Source organism: Cydia splendana, chromosome 24 (assembly GCF_910591565.1).
Source record: "Cydia splendana chromosome 24, ilCydSple1.2, whole genome shotgun sequence".
NCBI lineage: Eukaryota > Metazoa > Arthropoda > Insecta > Lepidoptera > Tortricidae > Cydia > Cydia splendana.
In genome coordinates, this window is record NC_085983.1 from 2,271,124 (window position 1) to 2,291,305 (window position 20,182).

General features: G+C 39.3%; 1 protein-coding gene and 1 non-coding gene across 3 annotated transcripts; one reads left to right on the forward strand and one right to left on the reverse strand.

The window, feature by feature from the left end:
* Positions 1–169: 169 nt before the first annotated feature.
* Positions 170–18,621, reverse strand: LOC134802342 (zinc finger protein 567-like). Of its 2 annotated transcripts, none has more exons than XM_063774954.1 (12): positions 18,417–18,621; positions 14,307–14,441; positions 12,988–13,758; positions 12,259–12,389; positions 10,559–10,633; positions 9,891–10,029; positions 8,610–8,722; positions 7,026–7,119; positions 5,749–5,913; positions 4,931–5,032; positions 830–925; positions 170–359 (listed from the first exon to the last, which is right to left on the reverse strand). In XM_063774954.1, the coding sequence occupies exons 1-12, from the start codon at positions 18,573–18,575 to the stop codon at positions 213–215; spliced, it is 2,127 nt and encodes a 708-aa protein (XP_063631024.1). In that variant the 5' UTR covers positions 18,576–18,621; the 3' UTR covers positions 170–212. The 2 variants fall into 2 exon arrangements, with proteins under 2 accessions (XP_063631024.1, XP_063631025.1); XM_063774955.1 differs by lacking the exon at positions 18,417–18,621 and adding an exon at positions 17,427–17,485.
* Trnaa-ggc (transfer RNA alanine (anticodon GGC)) lies at positions 12,112–12,183 on the forward strand. Its single transcript has one exon. It is a non-coding gene; the product is annotated as a tRNA-Ala (tRNA).
* Positions 18,622–20,182: the final 1,561 nt, after the last annotated feature.

A 20,182-nucleotide genomic window follows, 5' to 3' on the forward strand; every position in this document is an offset into this window, starting at 1 on the left:
ATAAGCCGCGCGTGGCGCTGTCGTCACCTAGCGGTCATATCTGTCCTGATCGTAACAGACGCGTTTTGTTAGAGTGAGTCTTCTGTACCTAGTACTATTATTTATTCTCTGCTTGACCTTAGACTACGAAATAACTCGAGTTTTGGTAAGAAAACTGATGTATGGAGTTACCACTCTTTTGTATTACTCTATGATAAAAGACGTAAAGGGCCCTACTGTTGTACAGGTTTCTTATTGCGCTTGCGCGGCGGCGGCGTTTCCTTCATGTGCACGTATTTGACGTGCGTGTAGAGGGAACCCGACTGCGTGAAGTATTTCTCGCAGATCGTGCACTGGTGGGAGCGCTCGCCTGTATGTATCTGTAAAATGCATAATGAGATAATGACAAAACAACAAATACATCATGTACTCTGTTTATTAGCTTACTTGGCTAAACTGTTGTTAAGTATATTAAATAAGTTTTTGGCAAAAATTTCATTTTTGGTACAAGCTTTTATCGCTGACTGTACTTTTCTTACGACAGACAACTAATACTCATCGAGACAATTCTAAAAACCCCTAAGACAATTAGGTTGCGTTGTTTCATCACGGAGTTCCTATGGCCACCTCCTGTTTCCATCATCAGATCAGTTCGACAGTACCATATTATCGTATTGTCATCAGAACTACATACAGCTGCCAATTTTCATGACGCCACGATCCTTGGAATATGGTTAAATTAGTTACCTTAGATTCCATTACATAGTTAGTTACATACAGGTCGACCTAATAAAAGCTTGTTAAAAACAACAACCACAACATACAAGAGGTTAAAACCATTAGGGCTGACCTTCCTGTGCTGGTAGACGGAGGACTGGTGCATGAAGGTGGCGGGACACTCCGGGCACTGCCACTTCCTCACCCCCGTGTGGAACGCCTGGTGGTTCTGGAAACAATACTTTATTATTTAAGCGATACAGCGAGCACTTGTACGGCCTCTCGCCCGTGGGCTTTTTATCTTAAGCGTCGCCAGGCACTGCGAGACAGCTCATTATTATTTTCACCACACCAGCTCGGAAAGGCTTACTTGGCACTTCAAAAACGGATAGCAAAGTGCAACTTTGCTATCAGTAATTCACATGTGACGCAAAGTAATCAAGTGCAAAATTTGAGTTGTTTTCTTATGTTTGCTGGTAGTATTGACTTTTAACACTTTCGCAACCAGGCAAAATTTCAAACAATACCCCAGAAACCGACAGTACCCGCTAGTCGGGCAACGACGTGCAACTCAATGCCGCACGCCGCGAACCCGCTAGTCGGGCAAGCGGCGGACGCTCAGGGCTGTGCCAAGTAACTTTCGTATAAGTACGTGGATAAAATAAAATCTGCTGTCTCATCTGTTTAGGCTCCCCGTTTTATCAATTATCACAATGCATTCAGTGGGGCAGTAGGAAATGAATAAAATCACACAAAGCCAAATCATCAACAGGCAAAACACAAAGTCCAGTAAGAAAGCAGAAACCACAGTTGTCCAAAAAACAAGCCGAGTCGTCAAAATGAAAATTAACACAACACAGCAACGTCCGAAGCACACCACAAACCATTACGGAATGGCTCCGATTGCAATTTTACACCGAGACCGGGTTGAAAAAAAACCCGGGTCGCAAACTTCAAATAGATAAGGGATGGTAAACAACATCTCCAGGGTTAAGTGTATGATCACAGTAACTACATTCTTTTGTCAAAGAAGTTGCGACTTTACTAATTATCGTAACTATTCAAAGCTACTTGTTACGTTTTGCTTCCACGCAGTTGCAGTGCAGTGCTGTTTTATGATGACTGACCTATTGTCTTTTTCTGAGAACTGCCGTGCCGCTTAGAAGTTATTAGAATGTTGTTAGGTACTTAGTTGAATTTCTTGGTTTATTTTTCTCCGAATTTTGTTTCACAAAAATCATCCTATGAGTACTCATGAAATAGATGTATACCTATACTTACTAAATATTCGTAAACACAAATTAGGTTGTACGATTTACGAAAATTCTAACTCCTATTGATACATACCCGTGTTTGCAATTTCACGTAACCAACTAATAAGAATTTTTATTTTGTAATCGCATTAGGTAAAGTAAATAAAAATACAAAGTGAAGTAATAAAATATAATAATCAACTGTACCAACTTTTCGACCACATAATAATCAGAAGACTTACAATTTTTTCTGTTAGTGGCAGTGGCAGCCCTGAGGTAGTGAAGATGCAATGCTTGCCCGCCTGTCGGGCACTTCGGCGTCGCGTGTAGGTTTATAGCTCTTGCCCGACTAGCGGGTATGCCGGCATCTGAGTAAAGTTTACGAGTGCCCGAGAGTCGGGTACGCGGTGTCGAATGTGTTAATTGTCAAGTCCAGTCAACCTATTTGATTTCGGTACCCCTTCATAATGTGGCAAGTTATGAAGTGGCCCCGAAACCAAATTGGTTGACTGCACAGTTTTCACATTTTGTAACTATTATTTGGAAAGGGTCTAGTGATCCTACAAATGTTAGCCAGTTTAGTGAGTCATGGGGAGTATGTATTTTTCTGACACTAATATTATTGTTATAAATAAGTATAAGTAACATATATCCCACCAAAAACATTCTGTAAAAAACTAGCCAAGTCTCGATGGAGCTGCTTGTTTATCTCTAAAAAGTAATGAAATCTAGACAAAGTCGTGCCAAGTCTAAGGTTCCTTACTGCGATTTCTTTATTATTATAGTTAATGTTGTGTGACTTGGCCGTTGAAGGGTACACAAGGGTACAAAACCAGGTGCTCCATGACACCAAACATACAGTATAAAAAAATATTTCCAGTACAGACGGACTTCTAATCATTGATAGAAGTCCGTCTGTACGTCTATTTTATGTTAGATCGATGGTCGATTTGACGCTTCAAAAAGAAGTGTTTGTTTCGGGCTCGCCTATACATAAGTACAGTTCTCTGTGTTAAATAAGAAAATTAACCTTTATAGCCCTTAACTCTTGTGTATGTCTACAGGAAAGACGCGAACACAGAATGTTTTTGACCCAGGCACACTTTGTTTTGGTTAACCGACTTGTCGTCGTGTGCCTGTTGCAGAGTTCCACTAGGCGGTCATCAAGATGTAACGGATGACCAAAATAGCGTGGGGCTATGTTGCACCAAACCTAAGTTCCACTAGGTACAGCCAGGGTTCAGCATCAGCTCTATTTCAGGTACTGCTCTCCCAAGTGCTCATCAAGATGTGATGGATGACCAAACTAGCGTTGGCCTATGTTACACCAAACCTAAGTTCCAGTAGGTACAGCCAGGGTTCAGCATTAGCTCTATCTTGGGTACTGCTCTCCCAAGTGCTCATCAAGATGTGCCGGATGACCAAAATATCGTTGGCCTATGTTGCACCAAACCTGAGTTCCACTAGGTACAGCTAGCGTTCAGCATCAGCTCTATTTCAGGTACTGCTCTCCCAAGTGCTCATCAAGATGTGACGGATGACCAAAATAGCGTGGGCCTATGTTGCACCAAACCTGAGTTCCACTAGGTACAGCCAGGGTTCAGCATCAGCTCTATCTTGGGTACTGCTCTCCCAAGTGCTCATCAAGGCGTGTCGGATGATCAAAACAGTGTGTGCATATGTTGCACCAAGCCTGAGTTCCATTAGGTACAGCCAGGGTTCAGCATCAGCTGCATCTTGGGTACTACTTTCCCAAAGGCTCATCAAAGCGTATCGGATGACCAAAACAGTGTGTACATATGTTGCACCAAGCAAAACGCCTATGTCTGACGGAGCCTTAATACAGCTGAGACCAGCTGAGGGTTCTTCATCAGATACTTCAGACCTTCGATTTTTGACATCAAATGAAGCGGCCCACCAATTTGAATATTTTTTGTAAAGGCGGTATGTCGATCTCCAATAGTTTGGTTGGGCTCTTGTGTTTTCTAATCAGGGTCACCAGGTACTCCAGATCTTCGATTATCCTAGTTTTTATAGTTTTCCCTTTATGTGGCCATTAAACCCTAACTCTGTACCAAATTTCAGCTCTCTGAGTTTATGGGAAGTACTAGTTCTATTCTGATGATCATAAGTGAGTGAGTGTGTGTGCGAAAATGCGAAACTTTGCTTTCGCTTAACTTCGGAACTAAATGACCTACAGACTTGAAATTTTGGATTTTAAGTATGTGATTATAGCTTACTGGATGACGAAAATTTCTGCGTTCTGGTCTTATCCAGAGGTTCTCAATAGGGACCTGAAAATGCGGCGAAATGGTTCCAGTAAAGGATGGTACGGCAGTGTTTGCTTCGCGCTCGACTTGGCGGGGGCACTGCCGTGCCCCCCGATTTCTTCCCTTTAATACTGCCAAAATTGGTGTGACAGAGAGGTGACTGATAATAAAAAATTTGTTAATTATTATTAGGTATTTAGTATTTAGGTGCCATAAAGGCTGTGATTCACAAATAATGATGAGATGCAATGCTTGCCCGCCTGTCGGGCACTTCGGCGTCGCGTGTAGGTTTATAGCTCTTGCCCGACTAGCGGGTATGCCGGCATCTGAGTAAAGTTTACGAGTGCCCGAGAGTCGGGTACGCGGTGTCGAATGTGTTAAATGATGATTTTGAATGATAAATATTTAATAACATTCATTTGAATTTGATTTGGTCTGAGTTTGTTTGATATTTTACATTTAATATTCGGGTTGGTGTGGTGAAATATTATGAGTTTCACTCGGGGGCAAATTTTGTTTAACCCTCGTGCTTTGAAACCCTCGCAACGCTTAAGATTCCATTTTTCGAACCACGAGCGTAGCGAGTGGTTCAATTTTGGAATCTTTCGCTTGCTCAGGTATCAATATTAGCACGAGCGGTTAAACAACTACTTTGCCACCTTGTAACACAAATAACTATTATTATGGTGTGATATAATGTAGTCTAGTTACGTTAAGTCCGTAGGGCGTCATGTACGCCTTGGGGCACAGCGAGCACTTGTACGGCCTCTCGCCCGTGTGCTTGTTCATATGAATCTTGAGCGTCGCCAGGCACTGAAAGAGAGGTCATCATTTAAATTTAAACATACACACTAACATTAAGCTAATCGCGATCTTGACCGCTGCTCATCTTATAGGATATAACCAAACGGAGACGCCATGTCTGTAATTTTCGGTACAAAATAGTCTGTCGATTTTTGCGGGGGAGGGGCACGTCAAATGTATACGTAACGTAAAAATAGCCATGTCAGATAAACGTCAGTCTATACAATATTCGACAGAGGGGAACGCCTGTTAATGGCTACTGCGTTTGGTTATATCCACTTGCACCATCGCACTAACCCGCGGTTAAGCGGTTAAACCGTTAACCCAGTGTCAAATTATACTGGTAACCATGGTAACTCCAGGTTAAACCGGTTAACCCCGGGAGTGGGATGGTGCAAGTGGGCCTTAGTGTTGGAACATGGAGACCTAGGCTCTCCGAAACAGGTCACACGAGTGAGTGAAAAAAACGTAAGTTTAATCGTACAATTAGCTTACGGTCATTATTGTATATATAGGTTTATTGAATATGATGGTAAAATTGGGTCACTAACGTTTACGAAAATGGGTGTCTTTCCTATGAACGAAATTGAGATTTTTTTATAAGAAATAGGTGAAAAAGCCATTTTGTGTTTTGTGTCTATTCTACGTCGGCCAGTCCTAGAAAGAGAGATAAGAAATTTTGCATTTTATGCCGCTGGTAACAGAGCCTCTACTCAAGTACTCACGGAGAGTCGCTTCCCGCAGTGCTCGCACACGGAGGCCCAGTGCAGCCAGTCGGGCTGCGAGCGCCGCCCTCCGTCGCTGTAGTCGGCCTTCGGCGGCCGCAGCAACCGGTGCACGCGGTCGATGTGCGTCGCGAGCGACGGCTTTGATGTGAAGGATTTCGTGCACTGTACAACAGAAGGTAGTAGTAGTAGTAATCACTTTATTGTACACAACACAGGTTTACAAAAATAAATTACAGTAATGGAAGTACAAAGGCGAACTTATCCCTATAAGGGAAGGTAGTTGGTATTTAGGTCAGGCAACGAATGCTCAAAAAAAGTTGTAGAGGGAAATGCTAGGAACACAATTTTTGACTACGTAACTTTGTTTGGACTAGTTAAGAGGTACACATATCTTAAGTCCCCGGCCGTAGCCCCTAAGCCGGAGGGTAGAGGGGCTAAGAAGGTCCCATTTTCGGTTTTTCACTTATTTCTTGGAAACTTTGCGTCTTAGCGACATGACTACTTAGACACACTGAAAGCTGATTAAATTTGCTACAAGTATAATTTAGTCAAGTTTTTTGATATCTTGAATAGTTTTTAAGATATCCGCTCTTGAAAGTTAATTTAGGGCTCTCAATTTTATCTTGATATCATCAGTGTAGCTGCTGCCAGCCGTGTTTGGTATCGTTTTTCGTATAAATCGGGGGTGCTTAATTCATTTATGGTATCACATTGACACCATTCTCACCCAGGAATCGAACCAACTAAAATAAAATTAAAACACCATGAAAGACAAGATGAAGACCATGAAGTTTCACTCAATGATCCATCAGACGGTTAATAAAATCACATGATTTTATTTATAGTCTGTCGATTTGTAGCTGGCCCCGAGCCGCTAATCCTTTGTCTATTGTTAAGTAAAACCGCACGTGCCTCTAGCTGTAAAAAAAAGGATCGTGTAATTATCTACGGTTACTGAGTGCTGGCGAGTCGAACCAGTCTAAAATGTGTCATCCAGATGTGTAACAAAGGCGCGTTATCGGAGAGCGCACCTACTACACTGGTTTTTTGAGCGTTGGACTAGCCCGCGCTCAGGTGCTAATTAGAATAATTAAGACCCTTTTTTGCAGGTAAGTAGCACGTGCGGTTTTACTTAACAATAGACACAGGAGTCAGCATCATAGCAGTTCGGGGCCAGCTACGAATCGACTGACTATACCATCTTAGCGGTTGCACCGTGGCGGTTGAAACGCCTGTTTGAGTCAAACCACCGCTATGACCGCTACAGTACTCACAGTGTCGCAGGTGTAGAGTTGCACGCCGTGCTCGTGCGCGTGCAAGATCAGAGCGTCGGCGCTCGCGCAGCTCTCCCCGCACTGCGAGCACGCGCTACAAGCGATAATGACACATTAAACAATGTAAAACCAGGAAAGAAAAGTACCTATCTATAAGGTATTTGTCTATTTGACTACTATAACACTTTAAACTCTCGCGTTTTGTACACATATTTAATTACACAAACGGGTCTACCGCGATATAATTGCACCAGCTGTGGTCACGGAAAGACACCGTGACCACAGCTGGTGCAACTCAGCTGAAACGTCGGAATTAAAGGTAAAAACAATGAAATTATATCGCGGTAGACCCGTTTGTGTAATTAAATATTTGACTACTACTTAAATCAGTGTCTTTTTTTGAACTGTCAAAACGATTTTACCACTATAGGATTTATATGAAACACTAGCATGTGACGTCACAATCAAATTACCTACTCTTTATAGTTTTATACGGGTTTTAAAATGGAAATTGTGTCTAATAATAACTGCTGTCGACGTTTCTCTATTAATCTTCTCGTGCTTTATTTCATACATGTTCTAAAATAATTGATTTTAAATTTTTTTTTTATTTTTTTTATTTAAGGTTTACCAACAGATATCTTCTCCGTCGAATTACTCTTGACAGAGCAGTCGTGGTCACGTTGAACGACGAACGATTCTACGCCAGTTCTCCCTGGCAGATGCTTCTCTGGCACATGTGTTAAGTGGGGTGTTGGTAAGGGCTTTTATCTGATCCGTCCAACGCATTGGGGAACGTCCTCTTGACCTACAGCCATTGACCCGTCCCTGGACAACAAGTCTCTCCATGGCCTGCTCTCCACGTCGCGTCACATGACCGAAGTATCTGAGGATACGCGCTCTGACCGTAGCTGAGAGCCTCTCTTTCACCTTAAGTTCTTCAAGTATGGAGACGTTTGTACGGTGTTGTGTCCAAGATACCAACAGATATAACACTACAGAAATTACAGACAAAAGCCAAAAGTACATGAATAAGTGTCTATCCAATTATAGGTAAACACGACATGCGTTAATACTTAATACATATCTAATTCATTAAGACCTAAAGTATAAAGTAATATACATAAATACAGTCAAATACCCTATTGTATGTAATTGCATAAATTCTATAGTAATTTAAATTGTATTTTTTCTTATTCACTCGCAATAGATGTTAATTATAAGATGTAATGTTTTGAAAATATATGCCTCGCCGAGTTTGTTGCCGGTCCCATATTGGGATACCCTCCTCCAATTAAGAGGGATTTAAATCTTCTCGAGGCAGAGGTGTAGGGTTGGAGCCGGTGTACCTTTATTTGACGTTCATAAGCGCATTGTAATATGCCTACTTGAAAAATAAACTATCTATCTTTATCTTTTATCTTTTAGGGTTCCGTACCCAAAGGGTAAAAACGGGACCCTATTACTAAGACTCCGCTGTCCGTCCGTCTGTCTGTCATCAGGCTGTAACTCATGATCCGCGATAGTTAGACAGTTGAAATTTTCACAGATAATGTATATATTAAATGAATTAAACAAAATTACCTCAAGCTGGAATCACACTTGTTGTTCGCGTACGTTTCTTTATGCCTCTTCAGAGCGTCCATGTTGTCGAACTGTGTCCTGCACTTCCGGCATCGGAGTTCAGGCAAATTAACCTGGAATAGGTAACAGATATAAATGTGAATTGGGAGTATTACTGCAATGTTCTGCCGCCATAATGCAGCAATAAGTTGTTTAGTAAACCATAGAGCAACTTATACATACTAGGGTTTAAACAGTTTTTTGACAAGTTTTCACTATGACTTTGATGCACCAAGGCGGTTTGTTTACAGGTGGCCTACCGCGAAACGTGAAAATCGGGATTTCTTTATCTGCCTCTCTATCGATCGAATAAGCAAGAGTGATAGAGAGGCAGAAACCGAACTTTCGATTGTCGTGTTTCGCGGTAGGCCATGTGATTGACCTAGTGACGCATGATGTGTCATTGATGATGTCAATGAGGTTTGTTTACTGTATGTGCTAGTGGTGCCACCTACGTAGAGTTTTGCCTAATATTCCCTATTGGCAAAAAAATTTAAATTGTCTTCGTTATCTATCGTTACCAAAGATATATTGATCGAATAAGATGCGTTAAATCTAAGACAATTTTGTGCTTCGATTTTGACAGGTAAACGACATGGCGCTGTACAGCTTCATACATTTTGCGGTAACTCTGATTGTCAAAAGTTGACTTTTGACAATTCAGTGACCGCAAAACATATGGCGGAGTACAGCGCCATCTGTTTTGGACCATCATTACAATTTCTCTCTTACAATCAATTCTCTTTGCCGTTACTGAGTTACATTGCGATAAAACAAAATATAAGTTTATATTTCTTACAGAATATTTTAGAGTTGTCACCATAAAGTAGTTTTAGTATCATGAAATAAAAAGATTTTAGTCAAAATATTAGAAAATAATGACAACATTACTATTTTTTATCCTGTAAGTAAGTTTTTTTTGCAGGGACCCATTTGCAGGTGAAGGCCTCCTCTAAGGTAAACCAATCATCTCTGGATTTTAGAGTTTGCATACTCATTTGTTCTTTACATGACGACCCTGCCATGCTTGCTTATTTAGGCTATAAGTTGTAAGACAGACATACCTTCTTGTGGCTTCACGTCGTATGTGCCTTGAGCCCCATGGGCCAGGTAAAGGTCTACACCAAATTGCCCCGCTTTACATGGCGACCCTATCTTGTCAGTTTTAGGGTCCAGGCTGTAAGACTTACATGGCGACCCTATCTTGTCAGTTTTAGGGTCCAGGCTGTAAGACAGACATACCTTCTTGTGGCTGCGCGTCTTGTGTGCCTTGAGTCCCGTGCGGCTGGTAAAGGTCTCTCCACACACCTCGCAGGTGCCGCCGGCCGCGTTCTCCACTGGATGCGCCATACGCATGTGCGAAGTGCGCGACGTCTTCTTACTGTTAGAGAAAAGTCATTAGAAAAACTGAAGAGAGCTCTGGTGGCCTAGCGGTGAGAGTGTGCCACTTTCAATCTGGAGGTTGCGGGTTCAAACCCCGGCTCGTACCAATGAGTTTTTCGGAATTTATGTACGAAATATTATTTGATATTTACCAATTGCCTTTCGGTGAAGGAAAACATCGTGAGGAAACCGGACTAATTCCAGTAAGGCCTAGTTTCCCCTCTGGGTTGGAAGGTCAGATGGCAGTCGCTTTCGTAAAAACTAGTGCCTACGTCAATTCTTAGTTGTCAAGCGGACCCCAGGCTGCCATGAGCCGTGGCAAAATGCCGGCATAACGCGAGGAAGAAGAAGAAGAAGATCCTATCTGTGGTCGTGCACGCAAAGGGACATCAAGTTATGTCAACCCTAATAATTGCTCGGAGCAATGCTGAGCCGAACGGAGCCGAGTTTGCCCGAAGGGAGGAGTTTCGCACCCCTGGTATCAGTTTGGTTTGCGAATAGTATTAGCCGTTTAGAAAGATACCCACAGGAACTGTTTGTCGCAATGCGCGCACTGGAACGTGGTGCCCGCGTGGTACGCCGCGTGCAGCACGGCGCATGCCCTGCATACAATAAAATACTTAATGAGGAATAGGGAATTGAGCGAAGCGAGGCATTTTATGAACATTCCTATCCCGGCCGAGGTGTGTAGGAAGAAAGTGATGAAGGAGCTAGGTTTTAACTTTTAACAGTAAATTTTGTACTAAATTTTAAATCCTTTATATGATTATGATGTGATAGATGCAGATAAATACATAGAAATCATTTATAACTCAGAAAAATATATTTGTGATGAACACCCAAATATCAGGATCATCAGGACCTTATCAGGATTTCTAACTAGGACCTCCTACTTCGTAGGCAGGGTCACTACCGACTAGGCTACGAGAGGCGACGAAAAAACCGCGAAGCCGCATGCACTTTAGAGAATCAAATGCGTCGCTTCAAGTCACTTGAAGATTAACACTTCGAGTTCCTTGACTACGGAAAATAACATTTAAGATTCGTAAAATTGGTGACTCCTGGATTAGGAGGCCTTTAACCTTTTCGACGCCGTGTCAAACACAAAAGCTGTCACTCAGACGCCACGTCACCCAAGTGTCAAAACTGCAATTGAACTTTATGCATATGCACGTAGATCTATGTTGCTCTGTGGTCTGTGACCGATTAATCGGTCTTTGGCGTTGAACCTGCGGTGCGGATATATAGGTCATTGGCGTCCAAAAGGTTAAAAGTGGCGTATCTATTACACGGGAAATTGTATCTTTGAACGCCAAGATCACCTAAACTCGTCGTTACTAGTCGTGCCCACAGCGCCAAGGACAAACTATAGGTGTTATGGCGGACGCTGTCAATGTAATCGTGATACTTTGAAGTAAGGTTTACATTATCTCACTTCCGCCCGTTACCTTGGCGTGTAAGTGACGTTTTTAAATGTAATATATTTTGCCTTTCTTATTGTAGGACGTGTGTGTGTGTGTGTTATTACAATCTATACAGATCAAGAAGATGATTATTAGGTCATTACCTATGAAATTGGCGTTTTGTTCGGAGAATTTCAACGAAACACGAATTTCCATACAATTAATTTTGCGGATATTTTTTTGATGGCTAATTCAAACCAAACAAAATTTTTCCAGTAATTTTTGACACCTTTAAGGTATGTTTTCAATATCTCCATTTCTTGAAAATTGGTACCATTAGAAAAATATAAGTAATTTTAATACTCGAACCGACAGCACATGAAAAGACCTATTTTCAAGGCTTAATTCTGAACACTTAACAATAAAAAATAACAATTAATTGTATGTAAAATCGTTGTTTATTGAGTGCACTGTAGTTTTATTGTAATTGTGTATGTACTTTTGTAAAAAAAAAAAAAACTAGGATCAGACTTATATCTATGAACAAAAACGCCAATTTCATAGGTAAGGACCAATATTATAATCAGAGGTGGTCAAAGGTTATGAACCTTAGAATGCAGATGTCGCTAGTGACGTTGTCACAGTTGCAAAGACTAAATTTGCGTTGATTGACGGGAGGTCACCTGGCGGAATTGGTAACGCATTGGACCGGCAATCCAAGGATGTGGGTTTGAGTCCCACGTTGGCCAGAGTTGATCATCGTTGATTTTTTCATTGTGATTGACAGTTGTTACTGTAAAAGTTTTATACCTATAAATACTCACTTGCCGTGCACGAGTTCGTTGCACCGCGCGCATCGGAACTTAAGCCGGTGGGTATTCTGTACATGCTGGCGAAGCTTCACTGGGAACTGGTAACGCACGTGACACAGCCGGCACGCGTGTTCGCCGCGCGCCTGCGCCAAGCATTCATATTAGTAGTTTATGTGACTGCTACATAATGAAAGGCTTTAAAATACGAGTGGGGATTTATGAAACGAGCTGAAAGCGAGTTTGCCGAGATTCTCTCTACCCTAAGTGATAACTGGTGATATTCGCCTTGAACACCTCACGATATTATATGTATAATGGACGCCCTTAGTAAAAGCGCGATAGACCCAGGCCAGGCGTTAATTTCGTCGGTCATCGCATGCCTGGCGAGAACTAGAGATTTTTTTTTTAATAGAAGCGAGAATTTTTTTCTTTGTGCTTAGGTGGTTGCTGTTCCTCAAACCATCAACGAAACGACAGCTGGTGTTCACTTATACTTAGTACGCGATTCAGTGGCAGATTTGCAGTCTTTGCTGCCTTAGGCCCCAGGCCCTGCAGCCGCCCCTTTCTCAGCACCCATCATATTGACTACATTTTGAGTTATTTCTTGTTATCATCACTATCATCAGCGAACTTTTTGTCACAATTTGCTGCCCCTAAATATCTTGCCGCCCTAGGCCCGGGCCTACTGGGCCTTAGGGCAAATCCGCCACTGACGCGATTTGCATCTGTTATTGCACTTACCGGATCATGAGTCTTCATGTGGTTCTCGTACGTGACAGACGTCAGGAACCCTTTATAACACAACTCACACTTGTACTCTCCCTTAAGATATTTGTCAGATTCTCTTCTCTTCTCCATCTCCTTCTCCATTTCTTCTTCAGTCAAACACTGCACTTGGAAATCGTATTTCTTCTCAAATTCTTTGAAATCTTCTTCAGTACAAAACTTATTCTTTGAGCGCTCTTTTCTTTTTCCTACTTTGTTTATTTCTTGCTCTTTCATTTTTCGTCTAGTCGGTCTTTTTCTATTAATGTCTATTTCTTTATCTGAACAAGTTTCAAATATTTCTATTTCTTCTATTTTCTTTGTATCTTTACTGTTCCTGTCATGCCTTTTTCTTGACAGTCTTTTTTTCTTACATTTTACCTTTTTAAACTGTGAATCTAAACATTCAACTTTTTCTTCTTCAGGTAAATTTATATTTGCATCTATGTTACTGATATTATCTTTTAATTTAACATTGATATCATCCTCAAGTTCTAGTTTGTCTACATCTAACTCTGAACTGGAATTATTTTGTATATCATCGTTTTTGAGATCATTATTTATGTCATCGTTTCCGACAACGGTATTAATTAGTCCATTATTATTTATAAAACATGAGTTGTATAAATCGGCCTGTGTGTCGTAGTTATAATAATAAGTGGCGTCTTCGTTAAATATTTGGGTTGAGAGTGTGTGCGTGAGGTCGTGCGTTGAGCGGTTAATTGTTCGGATAAAATCGTTTGTTATCTGAAAATATATAAATACTATAGTGCGACCCACCATACAAAAATTTCCTTTTTTAAATTGTATTAAACCTTGTTATACAGTAAATTGCGATTTTCGTTTCTGTGACAAAGCAATGAAATAATACAAGTGCTACTATATTTGGTTTAAAACCTTCTAATTTGATTGACATGAAAAGTACACTCGCTCAATCAATAAAATTTTCAAAATGTACTTGTAAAGTAAAATTCCCTGGTGTCGAAATTTATCAATTTCTATCCATATTATACTGCGTGGTTTCGGAGTCGTGACGTCCAATGTCAAAAATGTATTGAGATGGTCATAAAAAAAACGGCAAAATCCAATGGGTAACCTAGTTCAGTATGAACTGAACTAGGTTCCCATTGGATTTTGCCGTTTTTTGTGTAATGGTACCTACGGAACCCTTCATTGTCGAGTCCAACTCGCTCTTGTCCGGTTTTTTTCTTCGCAAATTCTGCAATCGGCTATTAATTTTGGTAATCTAAATATCATCACAATATTAAGTATGTGAGCTTATGAAAGATACTTACAATATGCTGTTGCACGAGTGCCTGCTTGAGCAGCGCGTCGGCGCGGAGGCAGCGCGCACGCAGCGCCTGCGCCCGCGCGAGCTGCGCGCGGCACCACGCGCACAGGTGCTGTGGCAGACCATCCCATGCTGACAGCTGATAAATAAGCTTATATTACCATGGATATAACCAATGTTACGAACGCAACCTTTTATTTGTATAACATCTATATTCCTAATGCAGTAGCTAAACGCAGCTGTCGGGCTCGGTTAGTATTTGGAAGCTTTTTTTAAAGCACCATTAGGAGCGCTCCACATATCCTGTATCGCGGCCAATTAGAGGCACCTAAATCTAAACCTAATCTTAATCTAATCTTTTGTACTGTTCAAATTATGCAAATCACTCTCGCATCAGCCTCCATACAATAACCACACCACTTCTGCATTTAACCATTTAGACAAGAACCCTTGTGAATCCCTGAACGGCGGCTACAACCACTGTTATAAAAATAAGTTGAATAGCCGGGTCCACACAGAGCGAGCATACAGTGCACTATGCCTGGATTCACAATACGTGGGCTAAGGGTTAACAAAAAAAATAGGTAAGGAAATTATGATATTCATTCTTTTAAAATTATGGCTTCAGCCCAGTGGGGCTATTTCGCCAGTATCAAGGTCGTAGTAGCAAGGTAATACAATTGATATTGTATGGTTAGTACAAGACAGTGTACGGTGATTTAGCTCTTGTAAAGCGATAGCGGACTTTACAAGGAACACGTGGACAACCGGCCGTTGACTCCAAAATGATGGTTAAACGTGCTTCAAGATTAATTCTCCATTCACTGCACACTACCACATCAGTTTACTGTATAATAGGCTATCGATATTATACTTTAAACAATATTAATGAGCAAAAAACAAAGCAATTGATCACGACGCGTGACCATCAAGATGGCGCTCGAACCGGAAGTCCAAAATTATGATATTGAAAAAAAAAAGGATTGAAATAGGGTGCGTTTGTCAAAAAAAACTACCTATCTACCTATGCCAATCACCTCATCTCACCTTCATTTAAGGAAGAAAAATTGGAAGAATGTATTCATTTTCAATCCCCCTGGTGACACCCATCACTCCAGAATTAGATAGAATGACATTTAAGAGATAACGACTTGGTATCCATCGATACTAATATTATTATAGAATAGAATAGAAATACTTTATTCGGTGTAAAACATAAAACTTAACCTATAATACATCTTATTAGTAGTAGTACAAAAGTAGTAAATTGATTCAATGTTAATAATTTATTGTTAAATGAGAAAAAGACTAAATGTATTAAGTTTGTCACTAGTAGTAACGTAAGGCATGTGCAAACAAGTGTCATTGTGAAGGATGAGGAATTGGAATTAGTTGATAGTACAGTTTTTTTTGGTATAACTTTAGATTCTAAACTCCAGTGGGGTCCCCATATTGCTACTCTTTCGAATAGACTGAGCTCTGCAGCTTTTGCAGTGAGCAAAATCCGTCAGTTAACTGATGTGAAAACAGCTCGATTAGTATATTTTAGTTACTTCCATAGCATTATGGCATATGGTATTTTACTGTGGGGCGGTGCTTCAGAGATAAATACCATTTTTGTTCTGCAGAAGAGGGCTATTCGAGCAATATACAAAATGAATCATAGAGACTCACTTAGAGATAAATTTAAGGAAATTGACATAATGACAGTGCACTGTCAATACATTTATGAGAATATTCTGTATGTACATAAAAATATTGTAAATTTTAGGAAAAATTGTGAAATTCATAATATTAATACTAGAAATAAACATAAGCTTGCAGTGCCCTTCACTCGGCTCCATAAAATTACACAATCATTCATGGGTAATTGTGTAAGATTTTATAATAAACTTCCAAACCATATTACTGAATTATCTATTAATAAATTGAAGAATTATGTAAAGCGTAAACTTATTTCTAAAGCTTATAATACCACACAAGACTACATGAATGATATTACAACGTGGGATTAATTGTTATTCGAAATGATTATTTATTTATTAGATATATTTGATTATTGATGAGGAAATGGATATTCCGATGTAATACTATCTACTTCTTTTGTTACTTATGCTTTTTTTTTGACATTTAGATTTTATTCTAGAAATTCTAGACTAGTATTTTTTTATACAATCTTTTTAATGTTTGACGATCCTTTTGTGAAATTCTTAGTGTTAAATTTGACATGTATAATAATCCAATTTTATTATGGAATAATATTAACATCAATAAATTGCTCTGATAATTAGATTAAGATTAATTACGATTCATAAGAGCTTGTTGCTAGGCCTACATGAATAAAGTATATTTTGATTTTTGATTTTTATTCTAATTATTCTAACACCAAAATGGATGCCACTGAGCATATGCCGATGACTAAGATACTTAGTCATGGCACTGGTTTTCAGGGCAACCAGGAAAAACACAATAAAAATTAAAAATTAAAACAATAAAACAGAATAAAACCAAGCTAACATGTGGGAGAAAGTGAATTTAAACTATTAATAGACAAAAACAGTACCTATATAAGTAATCTGTGCTTTAAACAATTAGAGAGTAGGTGAACATTCTTGTTTGCAAACTTGAAACAATTAAACTTGAAGAAATTATAATAATAACATCTGGCACCGTCAGCTCATGTGTTGGAAGTTTGAAGATCAATTAAATACTTTTTAATCTTACTTTTAAAAGTTGCTGTTGAAGTACAATTTCTTATAGGTGGTGGCAGATTATTCCTACACTTTGTGGCGGCGTATCGAAAGCTGCCACGAAAAGCAGACATACTGTACTTTGGGCCAACAAGCCGTTGATAAATGTGAAAGTGTATCTTGTTACTTCACACTTAAACCACTATGATTTAGTTGAATTTTGCTACTTAGAGAAAAACAACTATTTTTTATATAAACACTGTATCTAAAAGGCCTGATACATCTTAGTTATATCAGTCATCCTAAGTAGCATCCTTACTAGGAAATAACACACAGTCATTTAGGACGATAAATGAATAAAGTAAAACTTTGCCTTAATTTTGGATATACATGTAAGCTGTAAGTGTAAGTGTGTACTTAGTGTGTGTGCTTACCGAAGTTCCCATGATTTCCGAGAACATTTGATCTAAGCCAGACTCGCGAATGTGATACAATTTCAGTGAGCAAAATCCGTCAGTTAACTGATGTGAAAACAGCTTGATTAGTATATTTTAGTTACTTCCATAGCATTATGGCATATGGTATTTTACTGTGGGGCGGTGCTTCAGAGATAAATACCATTTTTGTTCTGCAGAAGAGGGCTATTCGAGCAATATACAAAATGAACCATAGAGACTCACTTAGAGATAAATTTAAGGAAATTGACATAATGACAGTGCACTGTCAATACATTTATGAGAATATTCTGTATGTACATAAAAATATTGTAAATTTTAGGAAAAATTGTGAAATTCATAATATTAATACTAGAAATAAACATAAGCTTGCAGTGCCCTTCACTCGGCTCCATAAAATTACACAATCATTCATGGGTAATTGTGTAAGATTTTATAATAAACTTCCAAACCATATTACTGAATTATCTATTAATAAATTTAAGAATTATGTAAAGCGTAAACTTATTTCTAAAGCTTATAATACCACACAAGACTACATGAATGATATTACAACGTGGGATTAATTGTTATTCGAAATGATTATTTATTTATTAGATATATTTGATTATTGATGAGGAAATGGATATTCCGATGTAATACTATCTACTTCTTTTGTTACTTATGCTTTTTTTTTGACATTTAGATTTTATTCTAGAAATTCTAGACTAGTATTTTTTTATACAATCTTTTTAATGTTTGACGATCCTTTTGTGAAATTCTTAGTGTTAAATTAACTATTTTTTATATAAACACTGTATCTAAAAGGCCTGATACATCTTAGTTATATCAGTCATCCTAAGTAGCATCCTTACTAGGAAATAACACACAGTCATTTAGGACGATAAATGAATAAAGTAAAACTTTGCCTTAATTTTGGATATACATGTAAGCTGTAAGTGTAAGTGTGTACTTAGTGTGTGTGCTTACCGAAGTTCCCATGATTTCCGAGAACATTTGATCTAAGCCAGACTCGCGAATGTGATACAATTTCACGTCCCAAGCCAGACAAATCCGACATGCCAACAACTCCTGCTGTTCCTCCACTTTCACTGTGTCCATATTTACTAACATTAGAGGTAAAGGCATCGCTAAAATTCATGTATTTCGACTAGAATTGGCACCAGTCTTTCAACCGCGATCTACTAATATCCATGAAATTATAAGATGGAGTGAACTGTCACTTTTTTTGCCATACTAAATTTAACTTTATCACCGAGCCAGAAAGACGTTCTTACCAGACTAGAGAAAACGGTCCACTTGAGATAGCAAAGGTGGGTCGCGGTGTCTCACTCGCACATGTTGCCAATGTTAAAAATATACCATTGTGGTAGTATTTATATCAATATACTACTGAAATTAAATACCTTCTTATATTATTTAAGTGCTATATTTAGAGTAAGGTTCTGATATCTTTTAAGAAATTTATAAATAATTATGATGTCAATATTATAGATGGTCAAGCAAATCTTGTCAGTAGAAAAAGGCGCGAAATTCAAAATTTCTATGAGACGATATCCCTTCGAAATAAGAAAAAGGCGGCAAAATTGAAAAATGTAGGGTACGTTTTTCAATTTTGCCGCCTTTTTCTACTGACAAGATCTGCTTGACCAAGTATATTAACTGATTTAACCAAGCATGTGCACAACAAAAAAAACACTAATTTTGATATGGTAGACATTGTAGTAACTTTGAATATTAATTGGTATCCCTAACGTGTGATGACATGTTATCAAAACACGTGAATGAAAAATTTCTTAAAAATTGTGAATAAATGTTGCGTTAAAGGTTGTAGGAGTGAAAGAATTTCTAATTGTGTAATATTGTTTCACAAGGAAGCCACAATTATTACATTTTGCGATAAAAATACAAGTCAACATTGTCAAACTCATTAGGGTGACCATGATGTCGGCACGATGAGAATCAGTGTTACACAATTCTTATTAGCTACTTAAAAGTAAGTTTATATGAATAGGTATGTATTTATTTATTTAAATTGGTGAAATGAGAGCCAATACAGAATAAATAATTGCCAAAATTGAAATCCAAAGTCCTTAAACATTACATACACATTTATACATTGTTATAATAATAAAAAACACATTGATAATAAAAGAAAAATAGAACTTTATGGTAATTTACTGACTTTTGGTACGATACCAGAAACGTTACTGGGAAATTACCCTCTTTGGAAAATTTACTGGGACCGGCACTTCACTAGTTTCTTTACATTTCACGACTCTTCTCTTTTCGCACAGATGGCCTACCACCGTGAACACCGAGGTTCGCAAATTGCGGGCATCTTTCTCTTTTACTCCTATAAAGGAGTAATTACAGAGACAGAGAAAGATGCTCGTCAAACGATGCAAACTTCGGTGTCTATGCTCCAGTGACAAGCGTCCTAGTTAAAAATTATAGCAAACGGGCGTAGCGGTCCCACGCGACCCTGTGGCAGTGGCGGATTTGCCATAAGGCCGAGTAGGCCCGGGCCTAGGGCGGCCTGATTTTAAGTGGCAGTCTTTATGATGGGTGCTGAGAAAGGGGCGGCTAGTGCTTGCTATGAAGGGCCTGGGACCTAACGCGGCAAAGACTGTAAAAAGCTCTCAGGACAGTGGGGGTGTCCTGAGAACCTACCCCGAGCCGCTTTCGATGAGTTGCCTCTTTGTAGCACTTTCGTACGTAAGTGTGACAGAGGG

Excerpts from the sequence above, each read along its gene's own strand:
- LOC134802342 (XM_063774954.1), bottom strand. The coding sequence starts at position 18,575 with ATGCCTTTACCTCTAATGTTAGTAAATATGGACACAGTGAAAGTGGAG. Across the intron at positions 13,759-14,306 it reads CACTCGTGCAACAGCATATT|ATAACAAACGATTTTATCCG; the intron begins GTAAGTATCTTT and ends ATATATTTTCAG. Across the intron at positions 5,033-5,748 it reads ACTGCGGGAAGCGACTCTCC|TGCCTGGCGACGCTCAAGAT; the intron begins GTGAGTACTTGA and ends CCTCTCTTTCAG.